General features: G+C 41.5%; 1 protein-coding gene and 1 long non-coding RNA gene across 2 annotated transcripts in view; one reads left to right on the top strand and one right to left on the bottom strand.

Moving 5' to 3' along the window:
• Positions 1 to 7801: 7801 nt before the first annotated feature.
• Positions 7802 to 14461, bottom strand: LOC115027694 (uncharacterized). Its single transcript, XR_003834393.1, has 3 exons — positions 14383 to 14461; positions 13360 to 13464; positions 7802 to 7894 (listed from the first exon to the last, which is right to left on the bottom strand). It is a non-coding gene; the product is annotated as an uncharacterized LOC115027694 (long non-coding RNA).
• Positions 14462 to 18211: 3750 nt separating this feature from the next.
• esrrb (estrogen-related receptor beta) overlaps positions 18212 to 26957 on the top strand; it is a 39444-nt gene continuing 30698 nt past the window's right edge. The window contains 2 exon segments of the mRNA XM_029461169.1: positions 18212 to 18317; positions 22036 to 22104. Of these exon segments, the coding sequence (XP_029317029.1) occupies positions 18268 to 18317; positions 22036 to 22104 (119 nt within the window). The 5' untranslated portion in view covers positions 18212 to 18267.

Raw genomic sequence — 26957 nt, forward strand, 5'->3', positions numbered from 1 at the left:
TGACTGTCTCCTCCAATAGTCCTGTCACAATAAAGATATCAGAGCCTGCTTAGGTCAGAGGGCACGTGTAACACAATGCTGCATTGACTTTATTGATAATCTATGGCTCCCTTTCATTCTGTCCCTCCTCTCCTCTCGTCTTTGTAGCAGCAGATCAGTGAGAGGCCGAGAAGGAGGGGTCAGCCAGCTCCTGGTCTGCTCAGTGACTCTCTCTACTTCCTGTTTAATCACCGCTCCCTCAGGGACATTCTGCCATCCATCTATCACACTGAGAAAAACTTCAGGTGCTCTATATTGCAGAGAGATGAAGGGCTTGGGTCAGGTGTGTGTATCTAACAGTATGTGTTTGTACTGGTTTCTCTGAGATGCATATGAGATTGTTAAAGCATTGTGTGTCAAATGATGTGCATGTGTGTGCACGTATCTATCTGGACGTAGCCATGGGCCGTTAGGACTGGTGTCAATAAGACGCACAAGGATATCAACATTTTGGGAAACATGCCTTTTGGAAGCTACAGCTGGAGGATTAGCGTAGCTTAGCATAACAACTAGAAACAGCTAGCTGGCTCTGTCCAAAAGTCAAAAATCTGCAGCACCTCTAAAGTTTACTAATGTCACATTCCCACTGCATTGTACGACATAGTTCTGCTCAACTCGACTGATTCCTTTTTGGTTTTCAATTATAAAAAATTGTAGATCGTACATGTTACTTTATTTGGCACCACTGCGGTCGAGGTTGGAGACGAGCAGAGCCGACACTAGAAGGTGGAGTTAAAACACTGCACACCACTGATTGGTCAGAGAGGATCGTCATTACACGACACCGGACATCCTGACATCCACCCGACAGTTTGATAACCACTGTATTACTGTTAATAATATCAACATTAATACCTGTTTTATCATTTGATAATTTTGTATTGAATGAGTTTTCATGAATGCTTCCCTGGAGAGGAGGAATGCTGTTTGTTTATGTTTTCACTGGCAGCCCTGAGGAAAAGGACTCATGGCTCAACCACAGAGACACCGCCTCAGGCCATCATATGTTGCCCGCCAAGGTTCACCGATGCAATCTCCATCCACTGGTGTGTGCGTATGTGTATATTTAAGTTGTTTCTATCTGTCTATACAGATATGGCTGACACTTATTTACGAGAAAACCTGAGTACACAGAGGCCGCATATTGCTGCATTAATTTCTGATGCAGCAGTCACAAAGACGGTAAAATTATACAATGTCGGGAAGCACAGTCGAACAAAGACCCAACACTGGCTGACAAATGCACAACTGGATCTCACCAATGTGCAGTCTCACTGAATAACTAGCAATACCACACAAAAAAAGAGTACTTAATGAAATGAACTGCAGGTCTTCTGTATAGTATTGTAAGGTGTATTTTTTGTCTATAATTTAGTATTTGAAAAAGTGCCTGAATTCAAAGATGGTGTATCTTTGGAGCAGCTGAGAAAAGCCACTAATTCAGATTTTCATAACAAAACACAGAGGCCTTCTTTAGCTTTGTAGCTCCTGATAAATTGCATTTATTTAGAGTCAGTTAACACCTGTTAGTGCCAAGCATTAAGAGAATTTATCACGGTGTCTGATTTATTATAATGTCCCCTTGGTTGATGCAAATGGTTTTCTGCTATTATCTTGTAGCCTGGAATGAAGGTCTTCCAAAGGCAGCCCCCCTATTGTGGCGGTGTGATCTCATTTTCTCAGTGGTGAAGCGAACTGCTAGCCTCCCTCTGATCCACATGGCAGGAGGGGAGTTTAGATTGAGACAGGCTGGCCATCCCACTGACCTCTGGGTAAAATCTCTAGCTGCGCTGGGCAGGCAGCCGGTGTGGGCCAACGATGGGGCACGAATGACTGAAGCAATAGGGCTGTGATTAGCTGACATAGCGGCTGGGTTTTGCAAGCTGTCCTATTCTTGGGCGTGGGTGGGCAAAGGGGCAGAGCAGCTAAAATGGGAATGAATGTATTGATCCTGCTGCCATTATAAGAATGACACGCACAAGCTATTTTTACAGGAGGGGGAACACATTGCTGGCGAAGGCAATCTGTCGGTGACGTAGATAAGCTCCTAAAGGATAGTTGGACCCAATGGGTGGAAGAAAGATGCAGGCTTGATTCAAAGGAATAGTTTGCTGTTTTGGGGAATACGCTTATTTGCTTTATTGCCAAGCGTTAAAGGGGCGAAGATCAGCACCGCTCTCATGTCTGAACAGTCAACATAAAGCTAGAGCTTAGCTTAACATGAAGACTGGAAACAGCTAGCCTGGCTCTGTCCAAAGGTTAAGATAAACCCACCTACCTACCTGAAGCTCACTAATTAACACATTATATCTCATTGTTGGTTCCGTTCAAAAACTGAAGTGTACAAATAAAAAGTTGTGGTTGTATGAGGGGGTTATATGCTGTACTATTTCTTGGCGACATGTACTTGTAATATCCTGTAGTGCCCGCTGGTTAAATGGCAACCTCAGGCTGAAGCTAAGAAATACTTGCTGTTTGAACCAGTCTTTGTGATAAGCTAAGCTAGCCGGCTGCTTGCGGTAGCTTCATATTAGATTGGTACCGATCTTTTCATCTAACTTACGTCAAGAAAGCAAATAAGCGTATCAAGAGTAAAGAGTAAAATGTGCTCACACTGCTAAATAATACAAAGTTTGTATTGTTTTTCAAGGGGCTCACCATTCAGTATGACAATAACAATGAATCTATGCAATTATGTAATAATGTTACAGCAGCAGCACTGTATACGAACTATGCCTAGATGGGCGATGTCACAACAAGATCCCTGTCACAGTGCAACAAAGCTGTCCTCTGCCACCTCCCCTCCCTCCTCGCTGCCCTTTAGTGCCCATGGGAAGTGAGCTGGTCCTATTGGAATGCTGCAGCCTGCCAACAGCCAGAGTTCAGAGGAGGCTTATTCTCACTCACGCCACTCACTGAACTCCTCCACCCTTTTTGCATAAAGTAATTGCTGTCAGGGAGTGTGCACTGCAGAGAGTTGCTTGGGCTCCACAAGCACAGAGGGTGAGATTAGGGAATAAAAGAGCTAAGTCAGTGCTACTTAGGCACTCCTCGATCCTGCGTCTGTCATTGTGCTGCTATGGATGAGGGCTGACAGTGATGAATATTGGCCAAAAGTTGGTATTCCACATGATGATTTTCCCTAATGAGAATTGATGAATGCGGGAGGGAGGGACTCAGGATTGTGTGATGAGAGGAGGGACCGCTCATTAGAAGCCAGTCATGCTAAGTTGAGCGGCTTTAAGATGGGCAGGACTGCTGGGCTGAGCTATGCCACTCCAGCAATTCTTCAAAAAAAACGTCAGCTGATATCATTGATCAATACTGCCTCACACAGAAGAGTGTCAAATGAGATATATCCATAAGAGGAACAAAAATCAATAAGCAAACTCCTCCCTGTGCACAAATAGCATTTAGCAATACTGTCCACAAAGCAAAGCTTTTATTAGTTGTGTGTCAGCGTCCACATATGCTACCAGAGATCTATAGCAATCTCTGAATCCATATGCATGAAGCTGTGGCAGACACCTGGGTGTGGGACAGTCACAGGCCTCTGCTGTCCCAGCTGCAGCCACATCGGCCGGGGAAGGGGAGCAGGGCCGCTGCTCTAGCAGATGGCAGTGTGGGCTTTGAAAAGCCATGGCCCTGAACGAGCCCCAGGCAGCCCCAGAGGCCAGCACTCAGCCAAGGCTCCACATGTGGCAAGCCAGGAAGGACATTAAGTGGATAATAGTTAATAGTGAACTGGTCATTTACTATCATGTGCGTACTTTATGGAGCACAACCGCCACTACTGTGTGCAGAAGGGGCCGTGGCTAAGAGATGGTTTAACTTTTAGATGCAGATAAAAGTGCTAAATGATCACAAGGGGCCATTTGTCACGTTCTCCGATAAACATTGTGCAATACTTCAGTTCATTTAATAGCTTGTTGTTGGGTTGACAAGAAAGAATATTAGTGGGTGTGTTGTTCTTTCAGTCATATGACTGAGCGCAGAATATGGACTTTCAACATTTTCCACATTTGCCCCCTCTCCTTTACGGGGCCCAGGGCCATGTGATGTGTCACTCCACTATGGTTAAGTATAGATGAAGAGATAGCCTCTTTAATATCCAGAAGCTCATTTCACAGTGGCTGGCAGGTCACAGCATGATGACAGCTAAACAAGCCAGTCTACAGGATGGAACATAAGCCACACAGAGCATGTGGACTGTGGCTCTCCTGAGTGTACAGAGGTTACCCAACACTCAAGATGGATTGTTATTAAGGTAGTTTGTGGGGAAAGTATACAGGCATTTGTTATTTGCTCTGGTCTGAATTAAGATGCTGACCCTCAAAAATGCAAATGTCCTCCACGAACCAGCACATTTTGAGTTTCTCTGCTTATAACGTCACTGTTAAGGACAGTATGAGTGTTTTCTCTTCCTCAGCGACAGTGATGGACTCTGTCATTGGCAGATGCAGAGCAGGGATATCTATTGACACATAATAGCATTGCCTTGTCTACATTGTAATTACCCTCAAAAGTGAATTAGGATATCTCTTTTCATCACAGATTGAAATAATGTATCCAATAGGTGCATTCATAACCATTTAAGCACTTTGTGCTGTATTCATAATTGGATTTTTAACTCCAGGTTCCTGCAAACATCTAGCCGTCACCATCTCTAATATTGGATTTTTCAAATACTTCTATTCTTGAAGCCCTCTTTATTCCCTTCCTGTTGAAATGACATGGTTTTTAATCAGCCAATGCAATGTCTGGCTGCACTGGAGTCATTAAAACTGCCTCTACACAGAGACATGCACACATCCCTCTGACTGCATAGACTATTAGAGAGATGGAAGATTATGGCCTAAACGAAGCAATTAGTTACGCAAACCTAATGATCATCTTATTTGTGTGAATAAATCTGATCCATTTCCCTTGCTCAAGTCAAATATTGCTTCCCTCAAATGATTTTGAAGGAATTGAGTAAAAACAACAGCAGTGTCAACAACAAAAACAACATCAGGAGCCATAATGAAAGGAGCGCAGGCAAAGGCACTCAGGCGATTGCATCCATTACCCCTCTCCTCTATATGGACCCCTTCATAGGGATTACCCCTGGTTCCAGAGAGGTTGATTATTAGACGCTTGCAAAGGTTTAGTTTGAATCGCCCCAGTTAAATGAGAAATTGCAGGCTGAGGAGAGAGGCTAATAACAGTTATTAACCCCGTGCGGGCGGCAGTGTAAAAGAGCGCCACAATAACGAGGTGCACCACCAAGGTTTGAGGCGCAGCGCAGCTAGCACACCCCCGAGGAGAAGCTAACTTATTAAAATAATGAATTAGCCGACCAGATTACTGCAGCCTGCGGCAAAGGCAATTATCCCCCTCCAAATCCCTGGACAGGGCTCCCTCGCGCCACCATAAAACAAGTGCTCAGAAAGCAGGAGTCCTCCGCTCCACACAAATGAATAGGCTGTTAATTAGGATCTCTCCCGCTGCGGGTAGCCTTCCCACTGCCATAACAGAAACCACTTCCACGACAGGGAGAGGAGGAGGGGGAACAATACTGGGAGGATATACTGAATGAGTTGGATTGCAAAAGATAGTGAAATATTTAAAGAAGGAGGATAAAGTGAGACTGCAAATAGTTTCAGTCGCATGGAAAAAAAAAATGCATAGAATGACAACGCAAGAGCTAGTTTGAATGATAGAGAGACAGAAGGAATCGTTGGTGGCCCGAACTGAAAGCTGTGTGCGCCATACCAGCCCAGTGCTGTGTTCTCTGCTAAACATTTGATGGCTGGATTGTACAAGGTCAGGTCCAGTCAGCCAGTGTGGCCCAAGAGTCAGTGCCTTCCTTCAGTAAAAAGATCTCTGCATGAGATTGTACACATAATTCTAGGACTCATAAGCTGCTTTTAAATCCAAAATCTTCAAATAGGTAAAACAAATGTAAACACTAATGAAGATCACATACAGCAGCTAGGATTCCCTTAAAGTCCATGTGTTCTTCCTGAAGTGCAGGTTATCGGTGAAGAAACAGTGGGACAAAGGCTGGAAGTGAAGTAGGCCAATGGCCACCCTGAAAAAGAGCCCGCTGTACTTCATGACATATATACAGCCCCTAATGGTTATAAATACTAAAGCATCACATGGGTTGACATCATGAACCAAATCTGGCCACCTTCTGCGATCACCTTCCAACTCCACATCAGTAGAAATCTCAAAGTTTTGAAGGCTGGACTCACCTTGTCCTGCATAGCTATACTTACACGGAGCAGGGAGATAACTAAAGTATCAAAGTGGAAACTATGCCAAAGGGATAACTGCTCCACATGTTGTAGTTCAGCTACACATTCAGATGTTCTATTATGCATTTCAGCTACAACACCTGTGTGAAACAGCCATTTATATACTTGATCAGATGTCAGATGCATCTGGTCTACATTTGAATCCTTGGACCAATTTTTCTTCCCAGCAGTAATATATATTCAGTCTTTATATGCAGTGTTATTACTATTGACTCCCCATGGATTTTTGTTTCCATGAGGAATATTTCATCCTGTTTTGCAAGAAACAAAATTGGTTTGTTAGTGAAATATTATCTTCCATAATGTCAGTTACTCTTGGGAATATTATGCCACTAATATTAATTAGAAAAGATGGCTATATTTACACTGGACTGAACTGAATGTCCAAGGCATCACACAGTGTATATATGTTTATAGTTGTTTAGAAAAATAAACATTATGTATTAATAGTTTCTAAAGCGTAATCTTTATAGTGCGATTTGCTCCCAAGAGGACTATTATATAGTCACACAGATATGCAGGGCACGAGACAAGACATTATGCCAGTGTACTGTATGAATATGCCTGCAAGGCTTGACATGAATGCAATTTCATGTAATTTGAATGCCTTTCATGAGGCAAGGACTCTTTTGAACTGTCTTAAAAAGCTCATCCACCATGGTAGCTGCCAGTGGCCCTGGGTACAGAGGAGTCATGTCGACAGGCCCAATTAATGATGGGGCGTCTGAGAGTGAATGAATGAGGAGCTTTGAGAGGATTCCTCCACCTTAAATCCCCCTGTGCTGCTGCTCCCAGACTGCCTGTGAAGAACAATCAAACGGCAGCAACCCCCTCCTATTTATCACTTTAAGACATTAGCCAGACATGGGCCTGAATATTAACCAGCTCCTTTTCCAGGAGAGTTCCACACCAAAGGCTGCGTGTGGCAACATACATTTTTAATCACAGGGGAAAACGAGGCCTCTCAATCGCTCTCATCCATTACTGTGTGCTTAAGTCTCCCCATTTTTTTTCTCCAGGGCTCTCAAAACAGGAAGCAAGCTGTCATTGTTGTTGCTCTTTCCTTGCGGTTATTGGTTTAATTTTTACATCGTTTATCAAAATTGTATCAAAATGGCAACAATGATGATTTGATACTTCATTCTGTCGCTCCTTAATGGATCCCGGTGAGTCTTTATCTAGTGCAAATTGTTTGTAAAGCAGAATCTAAATCTCACAGTGACTATCTCGCCTGTGCTGACATAGTTCATTTCCCTGAGTTTACTGTGTGTCTTCCTGCGTAGGACAACTGGGCTGAGGCAGTGGAGCGTGAGCCAGGCTTCCACAGCTTAATTGGAGTCATGTTCTTCCGAGCCTGGAGCAGCTCCTCTCCCTGCACCGGCCTCTCTGGTGCTGGGCCTGTGGTGGGAGCAGGAAGGGTAGGGCACGGGTACCAGGCATGCAGGGAGATGATCTGTTCACCCCACCCTCTCCCTCTGGGTCCCCCCACTGTGACACATGGCACCCTGGTGACAAGGTCGCACCACTGTTGTGGCACCACAGGGGGAGCTGGCCTTATTATCAGGAGAGAAGACATTCTTAAGAAGAATCTAAAGGAGAATCTGATCTCCAATCACATTTATCTACGCAAGACAAGGTTTCCTATACCCAGGAGCTTTCTTATTAAGTTTTTCAAGGGTAAAGATTTACTTGAAATTAGTTATAGGATATAATAAACACAACCCAAATATATTTTATATTTTGATTAAATGTATACTTATGTTTATACTTTATTAGACATAGCATACAGCAATACCCAGAAGATAGCATGTAATTCAATCCAATAACCCATCAGTTAAACGTAACTCATAACGTCCAACCACTTCTGAGACTGCCAGAGAGGTATGGATTAGACATTATGGTCATTTTAAAATGCAACGCAGCAAGACCTTAACATGTTTTTGTATTGGCTTGCACGTAAGGTGTTCACTACCTCTACAAAAATATGCTTTTCTTGCAATGAAATACAAAACAAAAGAGCTCTTAATAAAACTCAACATTTTAAGCTTCACTAAAATGATATGTTTTGCAAAGCTCCTGCCTTTTAGAACATTATATTGTACAAGTGTTGCTGTTTGTTGTTCACTCCCTGTCGTATTATAAACTATAACTAGGATGGAAAAGAAAGTGTGGGTGGTAATGTGACAAAGGTCAGGACCTGAACACATAATTATACAAGCAACACAGCGCACTGTGTACCAAGAAAGCCCAAGGATGACTATGTTATAAGACTTACATTAAAGCCAATTATATTATTATTTTGTATTGTATTTGTATGTAGTATTGAAATGTCTAACAAATCCCAATAACTCCAAGAAATCCAACGTATTCTGGAGCATATGAAACACCTGATACAACCAACGCATGAATCCCTATTGTATAAAAGGTGGTGTTTGTAAGCGGCTTCTACTCAGCAAGCAATGCATCAGAGTTTTGGTTAAGTAGTTAAAAAGCTTTCTCAGCAATATCTTTCTTCAGTCCATGTCCCATTTGTTTAGGTAACCATTTATTAATCACTGTTTAGTGAGGAAATTACAGAAATCGGTTAAATGAGGTACATCATGCATGGGCTGGCACTGCACTGCCAGCATTTATCAATCTCAATCTCTCTCACAGTAAGAAAGTGAAAACTAAGGAAAGTCATTTTGTGCCCAATGAAAGTTTTCCTTTGGAAATTTTGCCTTCCATTAAGAATCAAATTAAGCACTGGACCAGTGCTTTCTAGAAAGACCACCCCTTCCAAATACACACACTTCTAATTTGTGATTTATTATGTTCTTGATGTGTTAGGAACATTGGTTTTCTGTTGAGTGAGAGGAGGCTTATCCGCTCCGCAGTGGGTACAGTACGTGTGTGTGCACGCATTTTATGTGCATTTGCCGGTGCGTATGTGTCACAGAGGGAGGTGAAGCAGAGTATGCAGCCATCATTCACTGCTGTGGTCAGCCCTCACATGTGACAGCAGGTGACCAGTGTCAGACAGGAAAGGTCACAGGCCTGCAGTCTGCTCTCTCTCACAGTTTACACAGCTTCAAAAGTCCTGCAGACAACCGCGCAAAATCTGACTCTATAAAACAGATCATCTGCCTCTCACGAACAACATGGTACCACTCTGAGGTTTGGGTTAATTGTGAGATATTCACTGGCTGGAGCAGCTAAACGTGCAAGCTCTCTTAGCTTCGTGCATTTTTGCCTGATGCGATTTCCCTGTCCCGCTCTGCTCTCTCACTATTTCACTTTCTTCACTTTCTTCACTGTCCCTTTTGCTCCAGAACTTAGACAGCACGTAGCCTTTCTTTCTGGCTCGTGTGTCTGCATGGACCCTGATGACAGTGAAGTCTGGAGGCAATGTTTTTGAACATCTTTCAGCCCGGCTACTCTCTGTGGGAGTCCTCCGACTTGAAGGTACTACCTTGTTCGTCTAATGCACATTTGACATTCACCTGTGCGTGTGTGTGCTTGTGTGTATGCATGTGTGTTTGTCTGGACCTTATTCTTGGGTTCACAGGCCCATTAGTTAAATGGATAAAATGCACTCCTTTTTCATGTCTGCATCGCCTAAGGGGTGTTATTCCTTGATTGCATTACAGTCATAGTAAGCTTTCCCTCATTAGTGGTAAGCATGTTTTCATTTCTTATTTTAGACAGGGAATTTCACACAAACACTTGCAAATGTTTTGTTTTTGTTGTGATTGTAAGTAGCCACTTGTTTGTTTTCTTCGGTAAATGTTGGTTGTTTTGGTTTTAATTTTCAGGGAGGATAAAATCTGCCGGATGAAGATTAGCTGTGAAGTTTTACGTAGGAAACCTTTGTACTGGCTCCTCCATTGTGGGAAAAGGGCATTGATAGGAAGGCAGATATAGCTGATCAATAAGTAGTGCAGTTTTCTCCCCAGGCCTTCTTTCATATCTCTCTTTTGTTTGTGTTTTGAAGGGGTCGGGGTAGGGTCTGGTAAAGTGGTGGCGTGGGCGGGCTTGTGCCCCTTTATCAATCAGGATTTTAATTACACACGTCTAGGGCGACAGCTAGATTAGAAACCAATCGACGCTATCGGCCACAAAATCTAATTACTGTTTATTGACAGATAAGGGCAGGCCCCCTTCACTTTTTCCAAATAAGATAAACCTCCCCCCTCGTACACAATGAAGAGCAGCTCATACTGTCCATGAAAGACTCTATGATAAGTAAACCCCCACCACAGAATTCCTCTATGCTTATGCAAAGACGTTACCTCTATGGACTTCTCTGTTATAGATGACACAGGATCAGTGTGAGGGGGCCAAATTACACCTCTCCTTTAAACTGCATGAGCTTTGTAATAGTAGAAGCCTTTTGCTAATACAGTACATGAGTGCTGAGGATTACTTTTTTTTAACTCTCATTGAAGCTCATCTTTGTAACTTTAAACCTCTTGTTTCATAAACTCTAGTTACTCCCTTTTTTCTAAGTTACTCATAAATCAATGGGTTCCTAATGATGAGTAATGAGTGACCCTTAACCCTGCCGAGTGCACACAGGTGAACCATCCTGTCTCCTGTAGACACATTTCTCCCCTGAGGACAGACCATCCTCGCCCTCCTCTCTCTGAGCTTGAAACTGCCCCAACACCCTCCGCACCCTCACCCATATCAGCTGCTTTACAGCCTCAGTCACCGCACATTGCATTTTGCCTTTAAAGCCGAGAATCTGCCTCAGGTAAATATGGAGTAAATGATTGGATTATTGTTCTTTCATTTGGCTGTGTAGTAATGGCTGGATTATAAACATTGCAGAGTATAGATTTCCTGTCAGATCCTATGAATCAGACATCCTTATCTCATTTCCAGACTGCCGCTCCACCCAGCGCTGCCATCTCCCAGCCAGGGAGTCTGGGAGAGCATGGGGAAGCTAAAGACGTGCGTGCACACACACACACACACACATGCAAACATAAACATAAACAGACAGACAACCAGACACAGTTTCACACACATATGAGAGAGAGAGAGAGAGAGAGAGAGAGAGAGAGAGAGAGAGAGAGAGAGAGAGAGAGAGAGAGAGAGAGAGAGACTGTTGTCACCCAGCACAGCACAGGCACTCCAAAGTCCATTCGAAGATTTCAAAAACCACTTAGGCCCCCTGTCCATATTTGTTAAGCAAGTAAATCTAAGGGCTACGGCGCACTGAATTCAAGGAGAGAGAAGAGATGGAGATGTAGAGAGCATAAGAGAGAGGGGGAAAGGGAGAAAGATGTCTCCTAAATGAAATTTAGGCGAGGGTGGGATGGAGGATAGCTGACAGCAGGTGGAGGGAGAGAGGCTTTGGACCCTCTGATTTGGTTTGAATCGCGCAAAGGAAAATGTTTGGGTTTGAATTATGCATCATTTTTTACCAGGGCTGGATATTGATGCCTAATTCAACTGATGCTTGGACATCATATCAGTTGTTGGGTCTGATATGTTTCATGTTTTTCTCTCTCTGCCTGCCTCTCTGCCTCTTCACTGAATTTCTTTTCACTGGATTACCAACACTGTAATTGGGTTAGGGAGCTGTGTGGACCAGTAACCGCCGCATGTTGGAATCCTTCAAAACTCACCGCAGAACTATGGAGAGTCAACAAAACAACATACACAAAACTGGTATTATGAAAATGTAGGGTGCATGAATAGCCTTATGTAAGTGGTCAAATTATAAAGTTAAAAGCAACAAACACAAATGGGAATCTGTGTGTGAGCCATTCCAGTGCGTTCCAGTTTAACCATCAAAGTAGGCAGGAGAGCGCGCCGGAGTAATCTTATAGGCCACAGTAATTGTACCATAATTTATTTGATGGTGACATTCAGAAAGCCGTAAGAAAACCCTGAGAAATTACATTTCATAGTAAGTTGATTTCAATACTCAAGTTTATGAATGTGTTTTTGTGGATAATACTGCTTTAGCAGGGAAGTGCAACTTTTCTGTACGTGCACCAAGTAGGAGTAGAACTAACCGTGGCCTTTACCATCGATTAATCTGCCACTTCATTTCTCAGTTAATCAACAGTCTATAAAATGTACACATAAATGTAAAAGTGACCTATTCAAATTGTGTGTTTTGCCTGAACAATAGTCCAAAAACCCAAAGATATCCAGTTTAGAATACACATTTGGGAAGCTGGAATTAATAACGAATCAATTATTAAAACAGCTGCAGATTGGTTTTCAGTTGATCAACTAATCGATCGATCATCTAATCGTTTCAGCTACACAAGCAAAAACCTTGAGTGTAGAAATGGAAATAAAGATTCTACGACTCCATAAAGTCACTCTATTATTTATTAGGAATGATAGATCCTGGTGATATCTCAATGACATTACATATTACAGCCATCTATCTCGGGGCTCCTACTTTTAATTTGGATTGTTTATGTTAGACAATAAAAAAAATCACACATGAATTCATAAATTTAGCGATGTTCTCCTTCACAGTCTGCATAATCTTTCTGTGGGTTGTTGAGAGCCGCTCACTGGTAGTTAATACACCTAACAGAGGGAACTGAACAGGACCGCTGTTGTCATTCCTTAGTGCTGAAGCGCTGTGCCATTACATTTATAGATTTTCTCTTTGATGGGATAATTTGGTCTTTATATCTCTCACAAATGAAGTGATCCTCAGTGCTCCTTGCGCAGCTCAATGTGCAGGTCCCATTTTCAAATACAGTTAATTGCATTCGAAAAGAATCAATGATACTTTCACGGTGACAATATCATTCTTTTAATGTTACTTAATTTCCTCAGTGAAATGATTACATCAATAGCCTGGAACCCATTTCTATCTTTCAGCATGAATCAATCTATTAAGGACAATAATTACACGTTTGTAATGGATAGGTTTTTGTGCTCAGAAGTAAATGTAGTCGAGTCTCCATTGTGCGCCTGGTTGTTGGCACTTTCCTGACTGTCATTCATTCATTTTATGAATTACACTATCACCCTGGGAAAATAAATAAATAAAAGGTACCTCTGCTGCAGCTCTTTGGTGGCCTTGTTGTGAGATAGCCCTCCCTCTAGTGGAGATGATAGAGTTGGTTAGTGCTGTCAGCTGGCTTCATGCTCTGGTCCACAGCTGAGGCAGTCAGTCAATGATGGAGAATGTGAAATGCGTGGAGGAAAAGCTTTCATGAGACAGGATCAAACTGAAATTATATAAACAATTTCAAACCTTTTTTTAATCACAATTCTTAAATGAAAAAGGGTCAAGAAGTTGTAAGGTTAGGTGTACTGCTGGGAAAATGTGTTTTCTAAATTGTTTTTACATGTTGATGTTTCTGGTACACTGACAGAGGATCCCAAAAATGGGGCCCGAGGACCACAAGGGGTCATAGGGTACTATCGGGACTAATGGTAAGCTTAATTTCACTATTATATATACAAAATACATTTATATACATACAGTTTCACCTACAGAAAAATACAAACCAAACTACGTTAAAAGAAAACATATATATTTAGATCACGGCTAACAAAATAAAAAAGAGTTTGTGAAGTTTTTGAATGCCTAGGTTATTTGATACAGCGACTGTGATCTCTGCACCAGCCGCAGAAACTGCTATTATCCTGTTATTTATTCATCCAATAGTAAAACCAAACGACTGCCGTGGTGTTCCTTTTCACGTCTGCTGTCACCTGACGTTTTCTCAGGTGCAAATGTATCCACCACACCTCGGAGGTGATGAGCAGAGAAACGAAATAAACGAAATAAGAGCCTCTGACAGAAGTCAGCAGACTTTAAATAACAGTCCACACAGGAACTACGACGCTGCCTAAAATGATTTTTCTGAGTGTCCTTACCGGCTGGGGTGCCTATAGGAATTCACGAAGCAGTGAAATAAAACAATAACGGTCGAATAATAAATATGCTCAAAAATGTTGCGGTATTTTTCAACATACACCATAAAACAAAAAGCGGGAGTTAAAGTCACGAGACAAACAAGCGGAACGGTTACATTTCCTCGTTCCTTGAATCACATTTGACCCTGCTCACCCGGGTCCTGCTGCCGGTGGAGGTGTTTGGTTTAGCCACAGGGCGCGCGCCGGAGGAGGGGTTGATAGTGTGGCTGCAGTGTGTGACAGTTAAACGGCGCGCTCAGACACACAGAGCCACACCACCACCGCCACTACAACCTGGAGAGACCAGTGCGCTGTGCTCAGCCCGGGATGTGACATGACTTGTCTGAGTAAGGTACACTATACATTCATCAACCTAAGTTTATCTTCCTGTTACACAGTCGAACCACATTGTTTTGTTTTTCCCAGTTTTGTGTAGTTTTTTTTTTTTTTTTTAAATCGAAAGAGTTTAAACATTTATATGCAATTTTATATTTAGCTTCGACGCACCTGTAGCTACTGTAAATTACACCAGTATGCACGCGGTTTAGCTCTAATTGAGGCATGTGTAGTGCGCGCGGACATGCTACACTGTACCTTTTCCTCTGGGAATGGTGACTGAATTACGTTATTGATTTGACCATTACTGTATGCATGAAAAGGTTAAATATGCCGACTTTACAAGGCCTAGCTGTCTGTTTGTTTCCAGAGAAATTCTGAGGTAAAATTGTTAAACGCAGACCACGAACAATGCAGATTTATTTGCTAGTTCATTTTAAATGTGTAGTTTTATGGATGCTAGTTTGCTGAAGAGCATTATTCTCTGTCTACCAGGACAAACATCACCAGGCTTCAATGACATTTAGTATACAATTCACATGTCAATTAGAAAGTACATTAAAGCAACATTATCAAACCACCATGAAGCCTCATTTTGCTCTGTAAAGTTCAGCACCTGCGAGTTTGACTTCAGCATGTAAACTGGAAAACATGGTGTTATGTTTAAGCTCTGCTGTATGAACAACGAAAAGAAGACATTATCATTTCATGGCAATAATTAAATTCACTTGAGGTGGCCTGCTTAAAGTCTTACATTTGTTAATTTGACCTACTGTTAAGTAACTTTGACAAATTAAATGTACTGTTAACTTATAGCACCATACATACAGTACATGTAAACAGACATACATACACAAGCACATGTGAGCTGTACAAAGTTTATACATGCAGAGATGTCTGATGTCATAAAAAAAAACTAATCTCAAATATCTAAACAATCATGTTAGATAATCAACTCAGCCCTGCTCCCGGTTGTCATACTTCTCTAACTTTGTCATGCCATGTGTGATCGAGTGTTTGCCTAGTGCAGCTCTATTCTTTATTTGTATCAGATCCCTTTCTGTCAAATCAACTGTCACATGCCGTGACTTTTTTTCATAACAGAGCTGATAAGAAGCAACGATAGCAGCAGGGCTTTCATAGCTCACACTGCGTGACAAAAGTCTGTGTGGTGCCAGTCGAAAGCCTTGAGAGGCCAAAGAAAAATATGCAGAAATGTGATTTATCAAGTGAAGGCGTTTATCAACATGAAAGACAGTACGCAGTCTAGATACCAGGGTGATATTGCAGTGTGTCATGTGAAAAGACCACCTCTTGTGAGTCTCTGTTGAGTAGTTACTAAGTCTCACGACTTAAATCATGCTGGATCAGCTATTTGCACTGCTATAATTATGTTGTGATTTGTGCAATGATTTGACTCAAAAGGAAGGATGTTTTAACAGTTTCAGTTCCTTTAACTAAGCTGTCGTTCTTGAAATATTTAAACAGATTGTTTACATCCCAAACGAGATAGATTGGAATCCCACAACTTAAATTAAATAACTGAACATTTGAGTTTTGATACAGTACACTTTGTGTCTTGTTTGTGCTTTGTGAGGGGAACAGATGTTTTCTTTTATATTTTTTGCAGTGTCTTATTAAAGAGCAAGAAGTATGTTTGATAGTGATTGTATTCCTCTTTAAGGAACCAAACTGACAGGTGTTTGATTTGGCATCAATCTTAATTGGATTTTCATTTATTTAGTCATTTGTTTTTGTCACAAAAAGAGAGCAGATGCTGTGTGATCTGTGCCACTATGGAGGCACTCTTGCTGCACATCAATAGGCCTGTGATGATCAATAGGGATTGCGTGATGTTTTTGCATTGATTATAGAAACGTGAGCTGATGAATGGAACTGGATTCCTCTCCAAGGGTTATACTGTTCCTGTTCAGCAGAGAAAACCTGAGAGCAGCAGAGCGACCTAACACACCTTTTCGCATGAATCTGCTGGTAGATCTCGACTCCTCCTCACTCTCTCTTGTTTTTACTGAGGTAGCTGAAGACCGCTGTCAGACACCTTGTGAGTTTTCGAGAAGTGGGCAAGCTGCTGCTTCTTTCTGCTTGACTCAGCCAAGTCTCAGCCATTGTCGGACTGCTCATTTCTCCAATAAGATGCCATGGTAAGCTCTGTTCTTATAATGTGGGGATACAGTAACATGGAGACCCTCACCGACTGTGAAATGGTATCTGCATTCTCGGCATTCTTACTGAGCTTGATCAACAGTGAAACACAGGCGGTTCTAAAGCTGGGGTTAGAGAAGACAGAGCTGGATTTTCCGCTGCTTTAGAAGCTGATGGGCTTCCAGAATATGAGTTATGGCTGGAGATCATCTCTCACAGGCGGTGAAAGGTTCACAATGGTACCTCACATGTAACACTCGCAAATGGAGCTAGCGACACAGCTCAATAAATACATTTACTGTCCTTAGTGGTTTGAAAGCTATTGCTTTTTGAAAGTGAAGTGCTGCAGATGCACTCGACTGCTTGCTGGAGCTTCTATAGCGTGGCTTAGGCTGGTTTCAGATTTGACTTTATTATGTGTTATATAACAGTACAGGCTACATTTTGATATCTTAACAATTCGTAGAGTAGATTACAGTAAGTTTTTATATTGTCATAGACGAGTTCTGACATCTCGACTGCTTGGTAAAGTTCTCTGTCATGTGAAATCATTTTGCTTTGGCTTTGTTTAATATCATTGCAATGGATAATATTATTGTGGGCATATAAACAAGATGTAGAAAGTGAGAAGCAATGCATTCATTTACAAATTCATCGGAAATGAATTACAAAACGTTAGTAAAAATGTAAAGATACTTTACTATCAAATGCAATAAATGTTGCATTTTCTACAAGTCGATACAGAAAGAAAGAAACCAAGCTTTTACTTTTAAATGTTCAACAAATGATTGGTGCATGCACTCATACAGATATTCTCTACTTCTATTTATTATCCCCATTTATGTTTCAGTGTGAATTTTGAGCATCCGAAATTTCAAAACTCTTTTTATTTAATTGAGATGGAAACTTTGCGTTTTCTCCGAGCTGTGTCTCTGTTGTTCATGTGATAGGTTGTTTTGTCTGTGTGTGTGTGTTGTATCTGTACATAGCGGAGTGTGTGAGTGAGCATTTGGATCCCTCCTCCCCGGTGCTCCGCCGGCCCCTCTGTCGCTTTAAGTCCTGCCCCTCGGAGCCAGCCAACAGCAGCTGTTCCATATTCATCAAGCCCTTGAGTCTTAAAGAGCCCTATCCCGACCATGGAAAGAGTCATTCTCCTCGCTCGCGCTCTCATGCTCTCTCCATCTTAGCGCTCATCCCGCTGCTGCCTGCGCTTCTCTCTGTCTCACCCCCCTTTACCTCTCCGTCTATCTGTCCCTCCCCCCTTGCACTCTCTCTCTGACATACACACACTTTCACTTACATACACTCAGATACACTCTCTCTCCAACACATATATACATAAACACGCACATACTCAACACACATGCTCACGCACACACGCGAGTCCAACATACCTGTGCAGGCTGGGGGGAGCGGTGCTGGAGGGGGCTTTCGACAGCGTTGTCTTTGAGGGTGCTGTGCCATCATTTGGGGAAGAAGCGGGTCTCAATTGTTTTCTCTTTCCTCTTCCTCTCATTCCTGGAATGCTAAAACTGGACTGATGGACATTTCAGAACTTTGTCTTCCAGACCCTCTCAGCTATCATAACCAGTAGGTGCACCTTGTTTCTTTCTTTCCTTCTTTCACTTTTAACCCTTTTTGTTGTAATGCAGTTTTATTTATTCACTGTCTCTCATTTTTTTTTTTAATCCTCATCTGCTCTTTTAACAGTGCCTGCTCTAGTTTTGTTTTCTGAACCCTACTTGTCTTGCCACCGAACTTTTTCTTCTTTTAGCAGTGATTTACTTTTCCTGGCTTCTCTCTTCATATAGCCTCTCACACTCTTAAAAATGCACCTTCTCTTGTTCATTGTTTTAAGGGCTATTTAATCATGTAGGACTTGACAGTGTAGAGCAACAGGGCAGGTGCGACTGTGAGCGTGCGCGAGTGTGTAGATTTATTCTGTGAGCACATCATGTATGGCAGTCTTTTATAAATTTCCTTCAGAGCACGGCTGATTGATTTTGCGTGCCCCTCTGCAAAGTGTGTATTTTTTTTCCTAAAGAATTTCGGGTACCTGTCCAGTTGGGTTAGGAGGTTGTTTGCTGATGGCTTTGTTCCTACATCGGGCCGCCCAGGGAGAATAATATTTTAAGGAGATGCGATTTAACGTGAATCCGTGGAATTGGGGAGGATAAATGACACAGTATAATATTTGTAGCCAGAGAAAAACAAATGAAAGGAACCTGAAACCTCAGTGAGCCGGCATGTCTGTCCCAGCCAGCGGCACACGAGGCAAGCTGCTGTCTCAACAGCTCCTGGCTGCTGGGACAGTCAGAGCTCACAGAAACTACCACACTTTAACTTTGTAAATCCATCGATAGCTTACATTTGATACAAAATTAATATTAAAATATTTATTTGTTTTCTTATCTTTTATTGGGAACAGTTTTATGGTACAGAATTAATGTATTTACTTTACATATCCCTGTTAGTTAAGAAAAACAGGAACTCAAACATTGTGTTTGTGTAAAGATGTGTTTAAATGTATAGATGATTTAATCTATCTTTAATATATTATTGATAAAGTAGCATATGTGAAAAAGAGGGGATTAGTGGAAGACTAATCAGATGTTTAAAGACATTTCAATTCCCTGTTACAGTTGCCTAATTTTATTATGTTTCTTGTAAAAATGTCCAGAACATTCCAGTTAACATTGTGCATTCTTATCATCTTTTCATGTACAGAACATTATTTAATGATATTATAATTGAAGAGTATCGTCTTTTTTTCAATGCATTAGATATTAAAGCAATACATGCAGTGAAAAATATTTTACAAAAAATAATTCAGTGTAAAGTTAGACAGCTGAATGTTTGGCCTCTTTGTTCACAGATATTCTTTACTTTTGGCTTTAATCACAGCAAATTCACAAACTCATTCTAGAAAACATAATATCTAAAACAGACAGGCAATAATCTCCTTTGTTTTTCTCTAAAATGGATTATTCAAATTCACTGACAAACCTTAATACAAAATTACACAAACAGCAGTAACAGATTTGTTCTGCATTTTATGTTCAAGTGTATTTATATTTTTAGTATTGCCTGAAAGTATTACCTAAATTGGAAGGCAAAATAAATATAATTAGCATTTGCTTTACCCCACAATTAATGTATATTCATAATTGTAATATATGATATGTATATATATATATAATATTGCATTCTGAGGAGACATTTAGATTTTTCATTTTAAAAAATTGTTTCCTTACAAAATGTACTTTCCAACAAATGTTGAATCATATTCACTGCAACAAGTAGAAACATTATTAAACATGAACACATTTGAAATGTTCAATTACGTTGGAAATCAATTGTTTAAAAGGTTTTCACTTTCAGTTGACTTTATTTGACTTTGCCTCCTTTCAGGTAATCTCACACAATTCAGTTGATTTTACTTTTACTCTCAATTGTTATAGTCAATTTATTAAATATTAAATAATGAGTTCCTAAATTTGTACATGTTTCAGTAATATGTTTCAATTAATGTTTATCTTTGTTCATTAGTTTTTTCCCCCCAAAACATCTAAGTTGCATATTGACCTATTAAAGATTAAGTGATGGTGTGCACTGATTTTCAATGTGTATATAATAATAGAAAAAACTGATTAATATTTAATGACACTGCACAAGAAAGCATGTCCCATGTTCATAACCTTTTGATTAATATGGTTACATGTAACATTTTAAATAACAGAAAAGAGCATTTGCTCTTTCAAAGCAGAGGTGTGAACAGGTGTTTGATGTATAAAAATACTTTGCAGACTTACTGAAGATGTGTTTAGAATTTGTTTCTCGTCAAATGTGGATGTAATAATTATTTTCCTTCCTGCTCCTACGTTAAAAACCTGTCACAATAACTTGTGTAGAAATGATGATAGTAAATGAGCGTTTTCCTGAATACATGTCTACCTACCAACAGTTAGTTATTTGTGGGATCTGTCCAGCGTTGGCCTGAGTGTGCTGTTAATTTTGGTCCAGCAGTGGCTCTCCTCTGCTAATTGTACAACGGTATTTGCACCCCCTCACTGTGGGCTGTGATGCTTGGTTGAGAGGATTAGTGGGACGTATGTGCTCCATGTAATTAGCACAGCACTGTTGTGGAATCACTGTAGTATACTCTCTATAGATTGACCCGAGGGCATCGCCACTGCCTGGGAATTAGATGGAAACAGAGTTTTGCCTTTAGAAAAGAGAGACACGCTATTTAAAAAAAGTTTTAACTAAGTCTTCTAATAACACAGGTTTTAATGAAAGTTTAGTGTTCTATGATTTCTAACTTCTCAAAATTGGTTTCTCACACTGCCGCTGGTATGCAGCCCGCTAGACTCCACCTGTTATTTACATTTGCTAGACTTCGAGTCCAAATATCTCGTGGCTCATGCAGGGAGACGAGCCATTTACTGTACGATTCTGACAGGCGTATTGTTGATCTAGTATTGCAGTGGCAGTTCGCGTCACTCAGAAGTCAGCCAATGCTGAGGATTGTCAGTTTGAGTTCCTCTGTGCTCGCTAGAAAACACACACGGTCTGAGCGGCAGTGAATTGAGATGTGACTTCTTTCTGCTTCTAAATGTTCCATCAACACCCTCGCTTTCCTTAAGCCCTGGCAGAGCCACTGCTGTAAACTAACTAAGCTATCCAATTGCCTTTCATGAAATAAGAGCTTTTTAATGTATTTTTTTAGAGAAAGCAGAAAGAACTTAGCACACAATGATGAATTAGATTTCAATTTATTTGACTTCATTCCCAGCTTGCTGCATTAGAGCCTGCAAACATCTCGAGCAGTCCGTCTGCTTGATTCTTATTAGGTTTCAGAAAACAAGGCGAGGGAATTGCATTAGTGTATCTTAAGTTAAAAGCTCTTTGCTCTTTGACCAAGTGTTTCATTGTTATTGGGTTAATCAGATTTTTGCTGTCTTCATGGAGATTGTATCGCAGGCTAGAGGCAGTGGTGGGTAACCAAAGCAGCCGTGCACAGACACTATCCAGATGGGATCAGCTTACGGTAATTTGGTTTCAGAATACATTACCAGAAGAGGCTCCTGGCCGAGAATGGCCACCCCGCCATGAGCCAGGAGCTGGTGGCCTCTGTAGCTGCAGCGTCCAGCCCAGCTGACCAGCCGACCCACCTGTCCCACTCCCACCCTCCTCATCTCCCAAAGCTTTTAGGAACTGTTGGGATATGTACCTTTTTAAATAAATCCTAATGTCTTAAAATTCAGTTTGTCACCCAATTCTAAATACTTCTTCCTTGTACCAACAGGGCTTTGTTGTCCAATTCATTAGAGAGATTCCTGAGTCCACTGGCCACGCTGGAGCCCTCTCATTTCTGGTATCTAGTATCATTACTTTCACTGTAAATATGTCACTCAGCTCAGGCTGAGCTGGGGGAGGGTGGAGCATGTTGTCCCTCTCCAGGCCAAATGGGGATGCAGAGTATATTGACACTCTGGATGTTCACTGTTCTGTAGCTTCATATGTATTCGGGTTCATACTTGTTTGTGCTTAGACTGGCTTTTAAGGAGCTGCTACATCAAACTCACTCATTTATTTGTCGTAGATCAGCCCTATTTTATTCTGTAAGTAATTAATAAGGAAAATAAGAGTTAGAAAAGCATGCAATATCCAGACTTCTCTTCTGAAATATGGCCTCTTCTCATTAATATTGTGCATACAATCTGTTAAAATGGTCCTATTGCAAGTTAACTTCTTTTTATAACAACCAACATCGCACACATAACAGAAAGTTTGCACAAAGTATACACTTGTATTTTTGATATTATTGCTCAATTTTAGAAGTGACTGTTATTATAACATGCTGTCTCCTGAGACCCCATCTGATATTTGGCCTTTACACCGCTCAGTGATTAGCCACCATGCCTCTTGGGCTATTTCACAACATACACCCGCACAGAAAAACCACCAACCGTCACCGCACGCGTCCCTTCTGATTTCTCATCCATGGTAACCTTGGACACCTCCACCGCAGTGTGAGAATCTGTTTAAAAATAACTAGGTCCATTAGTCTAGAAGGATAATGCTAGCCTACGTGGGCTCTCATGCCCTTGTGGCAGCAGAGTGCTATCACTGACACGGTGCGTCAGCACTTCTTCCTGTTGCTCCAACATTGAAGGGCTCCTCTTCATTTACACACAAATGCGCACAAACACACACACACACACACACACCATTTAGAAAACAGAAGTTTAGAAAAATGACTTGAGTCAAGAATATAGATTTTAGTAATACGCTTGAAAGAAAAACAGAAAACCCTAAACTGAAGTCGTCTGTGTTTACCGTGTTTCTTACGGTTCTCTCCATTAGTAGTGATATAAATGTTCACTATAACACTCCTAAAGCTAGTGGAGGACAAATTGTAGGTCCACTAATTCACACTTGGTAAGAAAATGTGATGTAAGGTGGGTAACTATATGGGTGTTTATCAGTGAAGGCTATTGGTATTGAACGGCCAGTTGTTTGAAGGTTATGTTTCGGAGCAGTAATTGAAATGCAAAATAACATTAGGATCGATGGTTAGCTTTGTTTATTTATGAAATCAATATTGAAACCGTCCGTCACAGTAGCCGCTCTGATTCCCACTGACAGCTTCACCAAGTCTCCTCTACATGGCCCGGGTGAGCCTTGCATCCATTACAGCTTTTAGACCAAGCTTTTTCTCATCCGTCTTTGGAAAGCTGTGATTAAACGTTTCAGGCTAACAGTAAAACACAGAGTCCGTAGTTTGAAGGAAAAACTGTGTATCATGGCATCATCAACGGTTAGATTAAAAAAGACTGATGCAGTGTGTACACTTAGAGTAGCTACATTATGGATGTGTCTTCGTGAGAGAGAGCACTACTATCACTCATCCCTGATTTGCCTAAGGGAAGTAGATGTGACCAATGACCAGCCATTAACATGGCAGTGTGCAAAAGGCCGGCCACCATAGGCCCCGTTCCTCTGTGCTGTGTGTGTGTGTTTGCTTCTCGGTGTGTATTCCTGCTCAAATTATACAACGGTGTGCCTATGAGTGTATTTTGTTGGTCACAAAACATGTTCACATTAAATCGCCTCCTTATGAGACCACCCCCACAGTGCTAAGTGCAATCGAATAGTCACATTGAGTGGCTGGTTGTTGAACCTGCCACTCACAGAGTCCCTCCCCCCAGTACATCCGGTGACACCAGACGTGGTGAACGCTGAAATGTGTGTTTAGATTGCCCCCCGAAGGAGACACATTAATTCAGGAAATATCCCCAAAGTTTAATTATTCCTGAATGGTGTGGTGGTGGACACTACCGTATAAATCAGTTAGGCCCACCCGTCTTTTTATTACCGGCACTATTTATGGGGAATGTGTGGCAGCTGGTAGAGATGAGCCTGTAAAAAGCTAGAGGCTATTGCTATGACTACGTCTGCTGCTGTGGCAGACAGTCGTAGCAATAGTGTTTTGAGCAGCATCCATTTATTGTGGATCTGGTTGAATTGTGTGCTACAAACAACAATGAAACGTGAGAAGTTAAATTTGATGATCGTGTTGTGTTGTACATGGTATTTTAATGTTACCTATGTGCCGTGATCAAACTTTCACCGTGAAAACCTGGACAAACATTTACATATTTGATTGCGTGTAAATGATCATGAACACTTGTGTGTTTGTCCATTTGTATTACATTACATTACATTACAGTTCATTTATCTGACGCTTTTGTCCAAAGCGACGTACAAAAAGTGCAAACAGTCATGGAGATACAACCGAACAGCAAGAAATAATAATATTTGTCTCTTCTTCTTATGAAGAGGACAAATTATGATGGAGGCAGTATGGGCTCTTTGTTTTAAGCAGGTAGAGGTCCCCCCTAAACAAGGACGGCCTATCAGAAGAAGATTAATGAAGTAATTTCATGCATGGCTCTATGCCTCCGTCCTCCTGTACGCACAGTCACTGTGTCTAAACCTGTGATTTACACTGGACTGTGTTAAATAGCCTTAACCCTTTATAATAATATTTCTTTCTGTTTGTGACACACTCACACACACACACACACACACACACACACACACACACACACACACACACACACACACACACACACACACACACGATGCAAAACACAATTGAGGAGTATCCTTCACCTCTCTGATAAAATTAACCAGTCTCTTGGATTGGATCTTTTGCTCAAGTTTCCATCATTCATATTTCATAATCCTCCCTCTTTATTTTACATAAGGAACCCTACTGAGAGTACGTGAGAGGTGTGCTGTGGTTGATATCGGCTGGCTTTCCACATAATTTATGGCAGTTAAACAAAACCTAGCCATAAAAGGCTTTTTCTTTTAGCATAAAACAGAATTCTTATGACTTATTCCTACAACATTAGTCTGGACAGGTCAGTAATAGCAGCATATTACCAAATTAATTTTTTCCGATACATCACAGCATCTGTTTAACTGAAGAGGAAAGAACATCGTTCCAATAAAATGTCAAGACAATTAAAAAGAAAAGGCAGAAATCGAAAATATAGTGTATTCATTTTGATGTAGTTTAGTTTTATAACCAAACTAAATTAAACAAAGTCTACAAATGGTGTCTTTTTAGAAATATATTCCATAATTTAGATGTTAAACAGTCATAAAGTAATGGCTGAAATACCATAATAGTTTAGAGTCATGGCGTTACCCACACCAGTCTTTTAATATACAAAACGTTGATAATTAGAAACTGTTTTTAAGGGTGATTTTTTCCAGTAGTGGACTATAATTACTTTTTTCTAGTTATCAAAAGCCATTGTAAATGTATGTTGTTAAATTATACCATGGCCATGCCACATAATGGATGTAATGGAAACTAATCTTTTCTAATGAAAAGGCAGAATTAGAAATTTGATCCCAAATGTACTGCACGCAGACTAGACTTATCACTGAACTTCTTTTTTTACATACAGTATGATGAGCTGTCCAATTCTGCAGGGAGCTTCCCCGCTGGGTCTGCATGGAAGTCTGTTAACTCTTTGCTCTCCACTGTGGGGAGTTTAGACAACTCCCTCACATCCCCCACTGACAGTAGCTTTGTCATTATCCATTTGCTTCTCTCAACATCCTGAACTCAGCCCCTTATAAGAACTAGATCTGCCCAGTGCGGCCCAGACAGTTTACGTCAGACAAACAGCAGCGCCTGTATCACAAGAGGCCCTCTCTTTTCTGCCAGCAGCATCTCTAGAACAGGAAGGAGCAAGAGGGGGGATCAATAGATGTGATCTGCTTCTTGGCCAGCGCTATCTTGTGGTGCCGCTGGAGCATGGGGCTCATGTTGTCGTAGTGGAGTGAGCTCATAGCTTTATAAAGACTACGGTGACATCGCTGTGGAGCAGCTAAATATAATCCTCTGCTGGAGACAGAAAAACTTAATTGCCCAGGCCACAGAGCAGCATGGTCCCCCCCAGTGGTAACCCTGCACGAGCCCCCAGCCTACGGACTATTGATCCGGGGCTCGCTCTCCATTGGTACCATAAACACCGCTCTCTCTCCATCTCTTCTCTCTCTTCCCCTCACATATCGCTTACTTTCTCTTTTCCTGTTTTTCTGTCTCCTCGACTTCCCTTTTGTTTGCCTCCATAGATCTGCACATCATAAATCTCTGTCAGCTTCTCCTGAGTGTCTGACATATCCGTTAATAAAGAGGCCCCTCCTCTCCCTTCAGGTCCACCCCCTCCGCTCCCTCCTCTCCCTGCCAGAGCAGGACTAATGAATGAGAAACTCCAAAATTAGGGGCCTCTCCCTCATAGATTAGAATGAGTCCCTATGGAGTGCCGGGCTTGCCTCCAACCAAACCACAGCAGTCAACCCCCCCACCCCCCGCCATATTTCCATATTTCATATTCTGTCTGCAACACAAACACACACTCAGACCTATGAGCACATAAGCCCATGCAACATTAGTACAGACACACATGCACAGCGCCCCAAGAGTCTTTTAGCCCCTTATTCCCCTGATGGTCATTAACCTGGAACCAGTTAGACAGAGAGGCATCCGCTGTATTTCAACTAAGTGTGTTTTGGAATCTCCATTCGCTTCCTTTCTCCCAAGGGCCATCCCAACCCCTCCCTGAGCCCTATTTCATTTCCATTCCCCCCTGTGAGAACACACACTGAGCACCCTTGGTGGCATACACACCACTCCATGTA

Source organism: Cottoperca gobio, chromosome 22, assembly GCF_900634415.1.
Source record: "Cottoperca gobio chromosome 22, fCotGob3.1, whole genome shotgun sequence".
Classification (NCBI taxonomy): domain Eukaryota; kingdom Metazoa; phylum Chordata; class Actinopteri; order Perciformes; family Bovichtidae; genus Cottoperca; species Cottoperca gobio.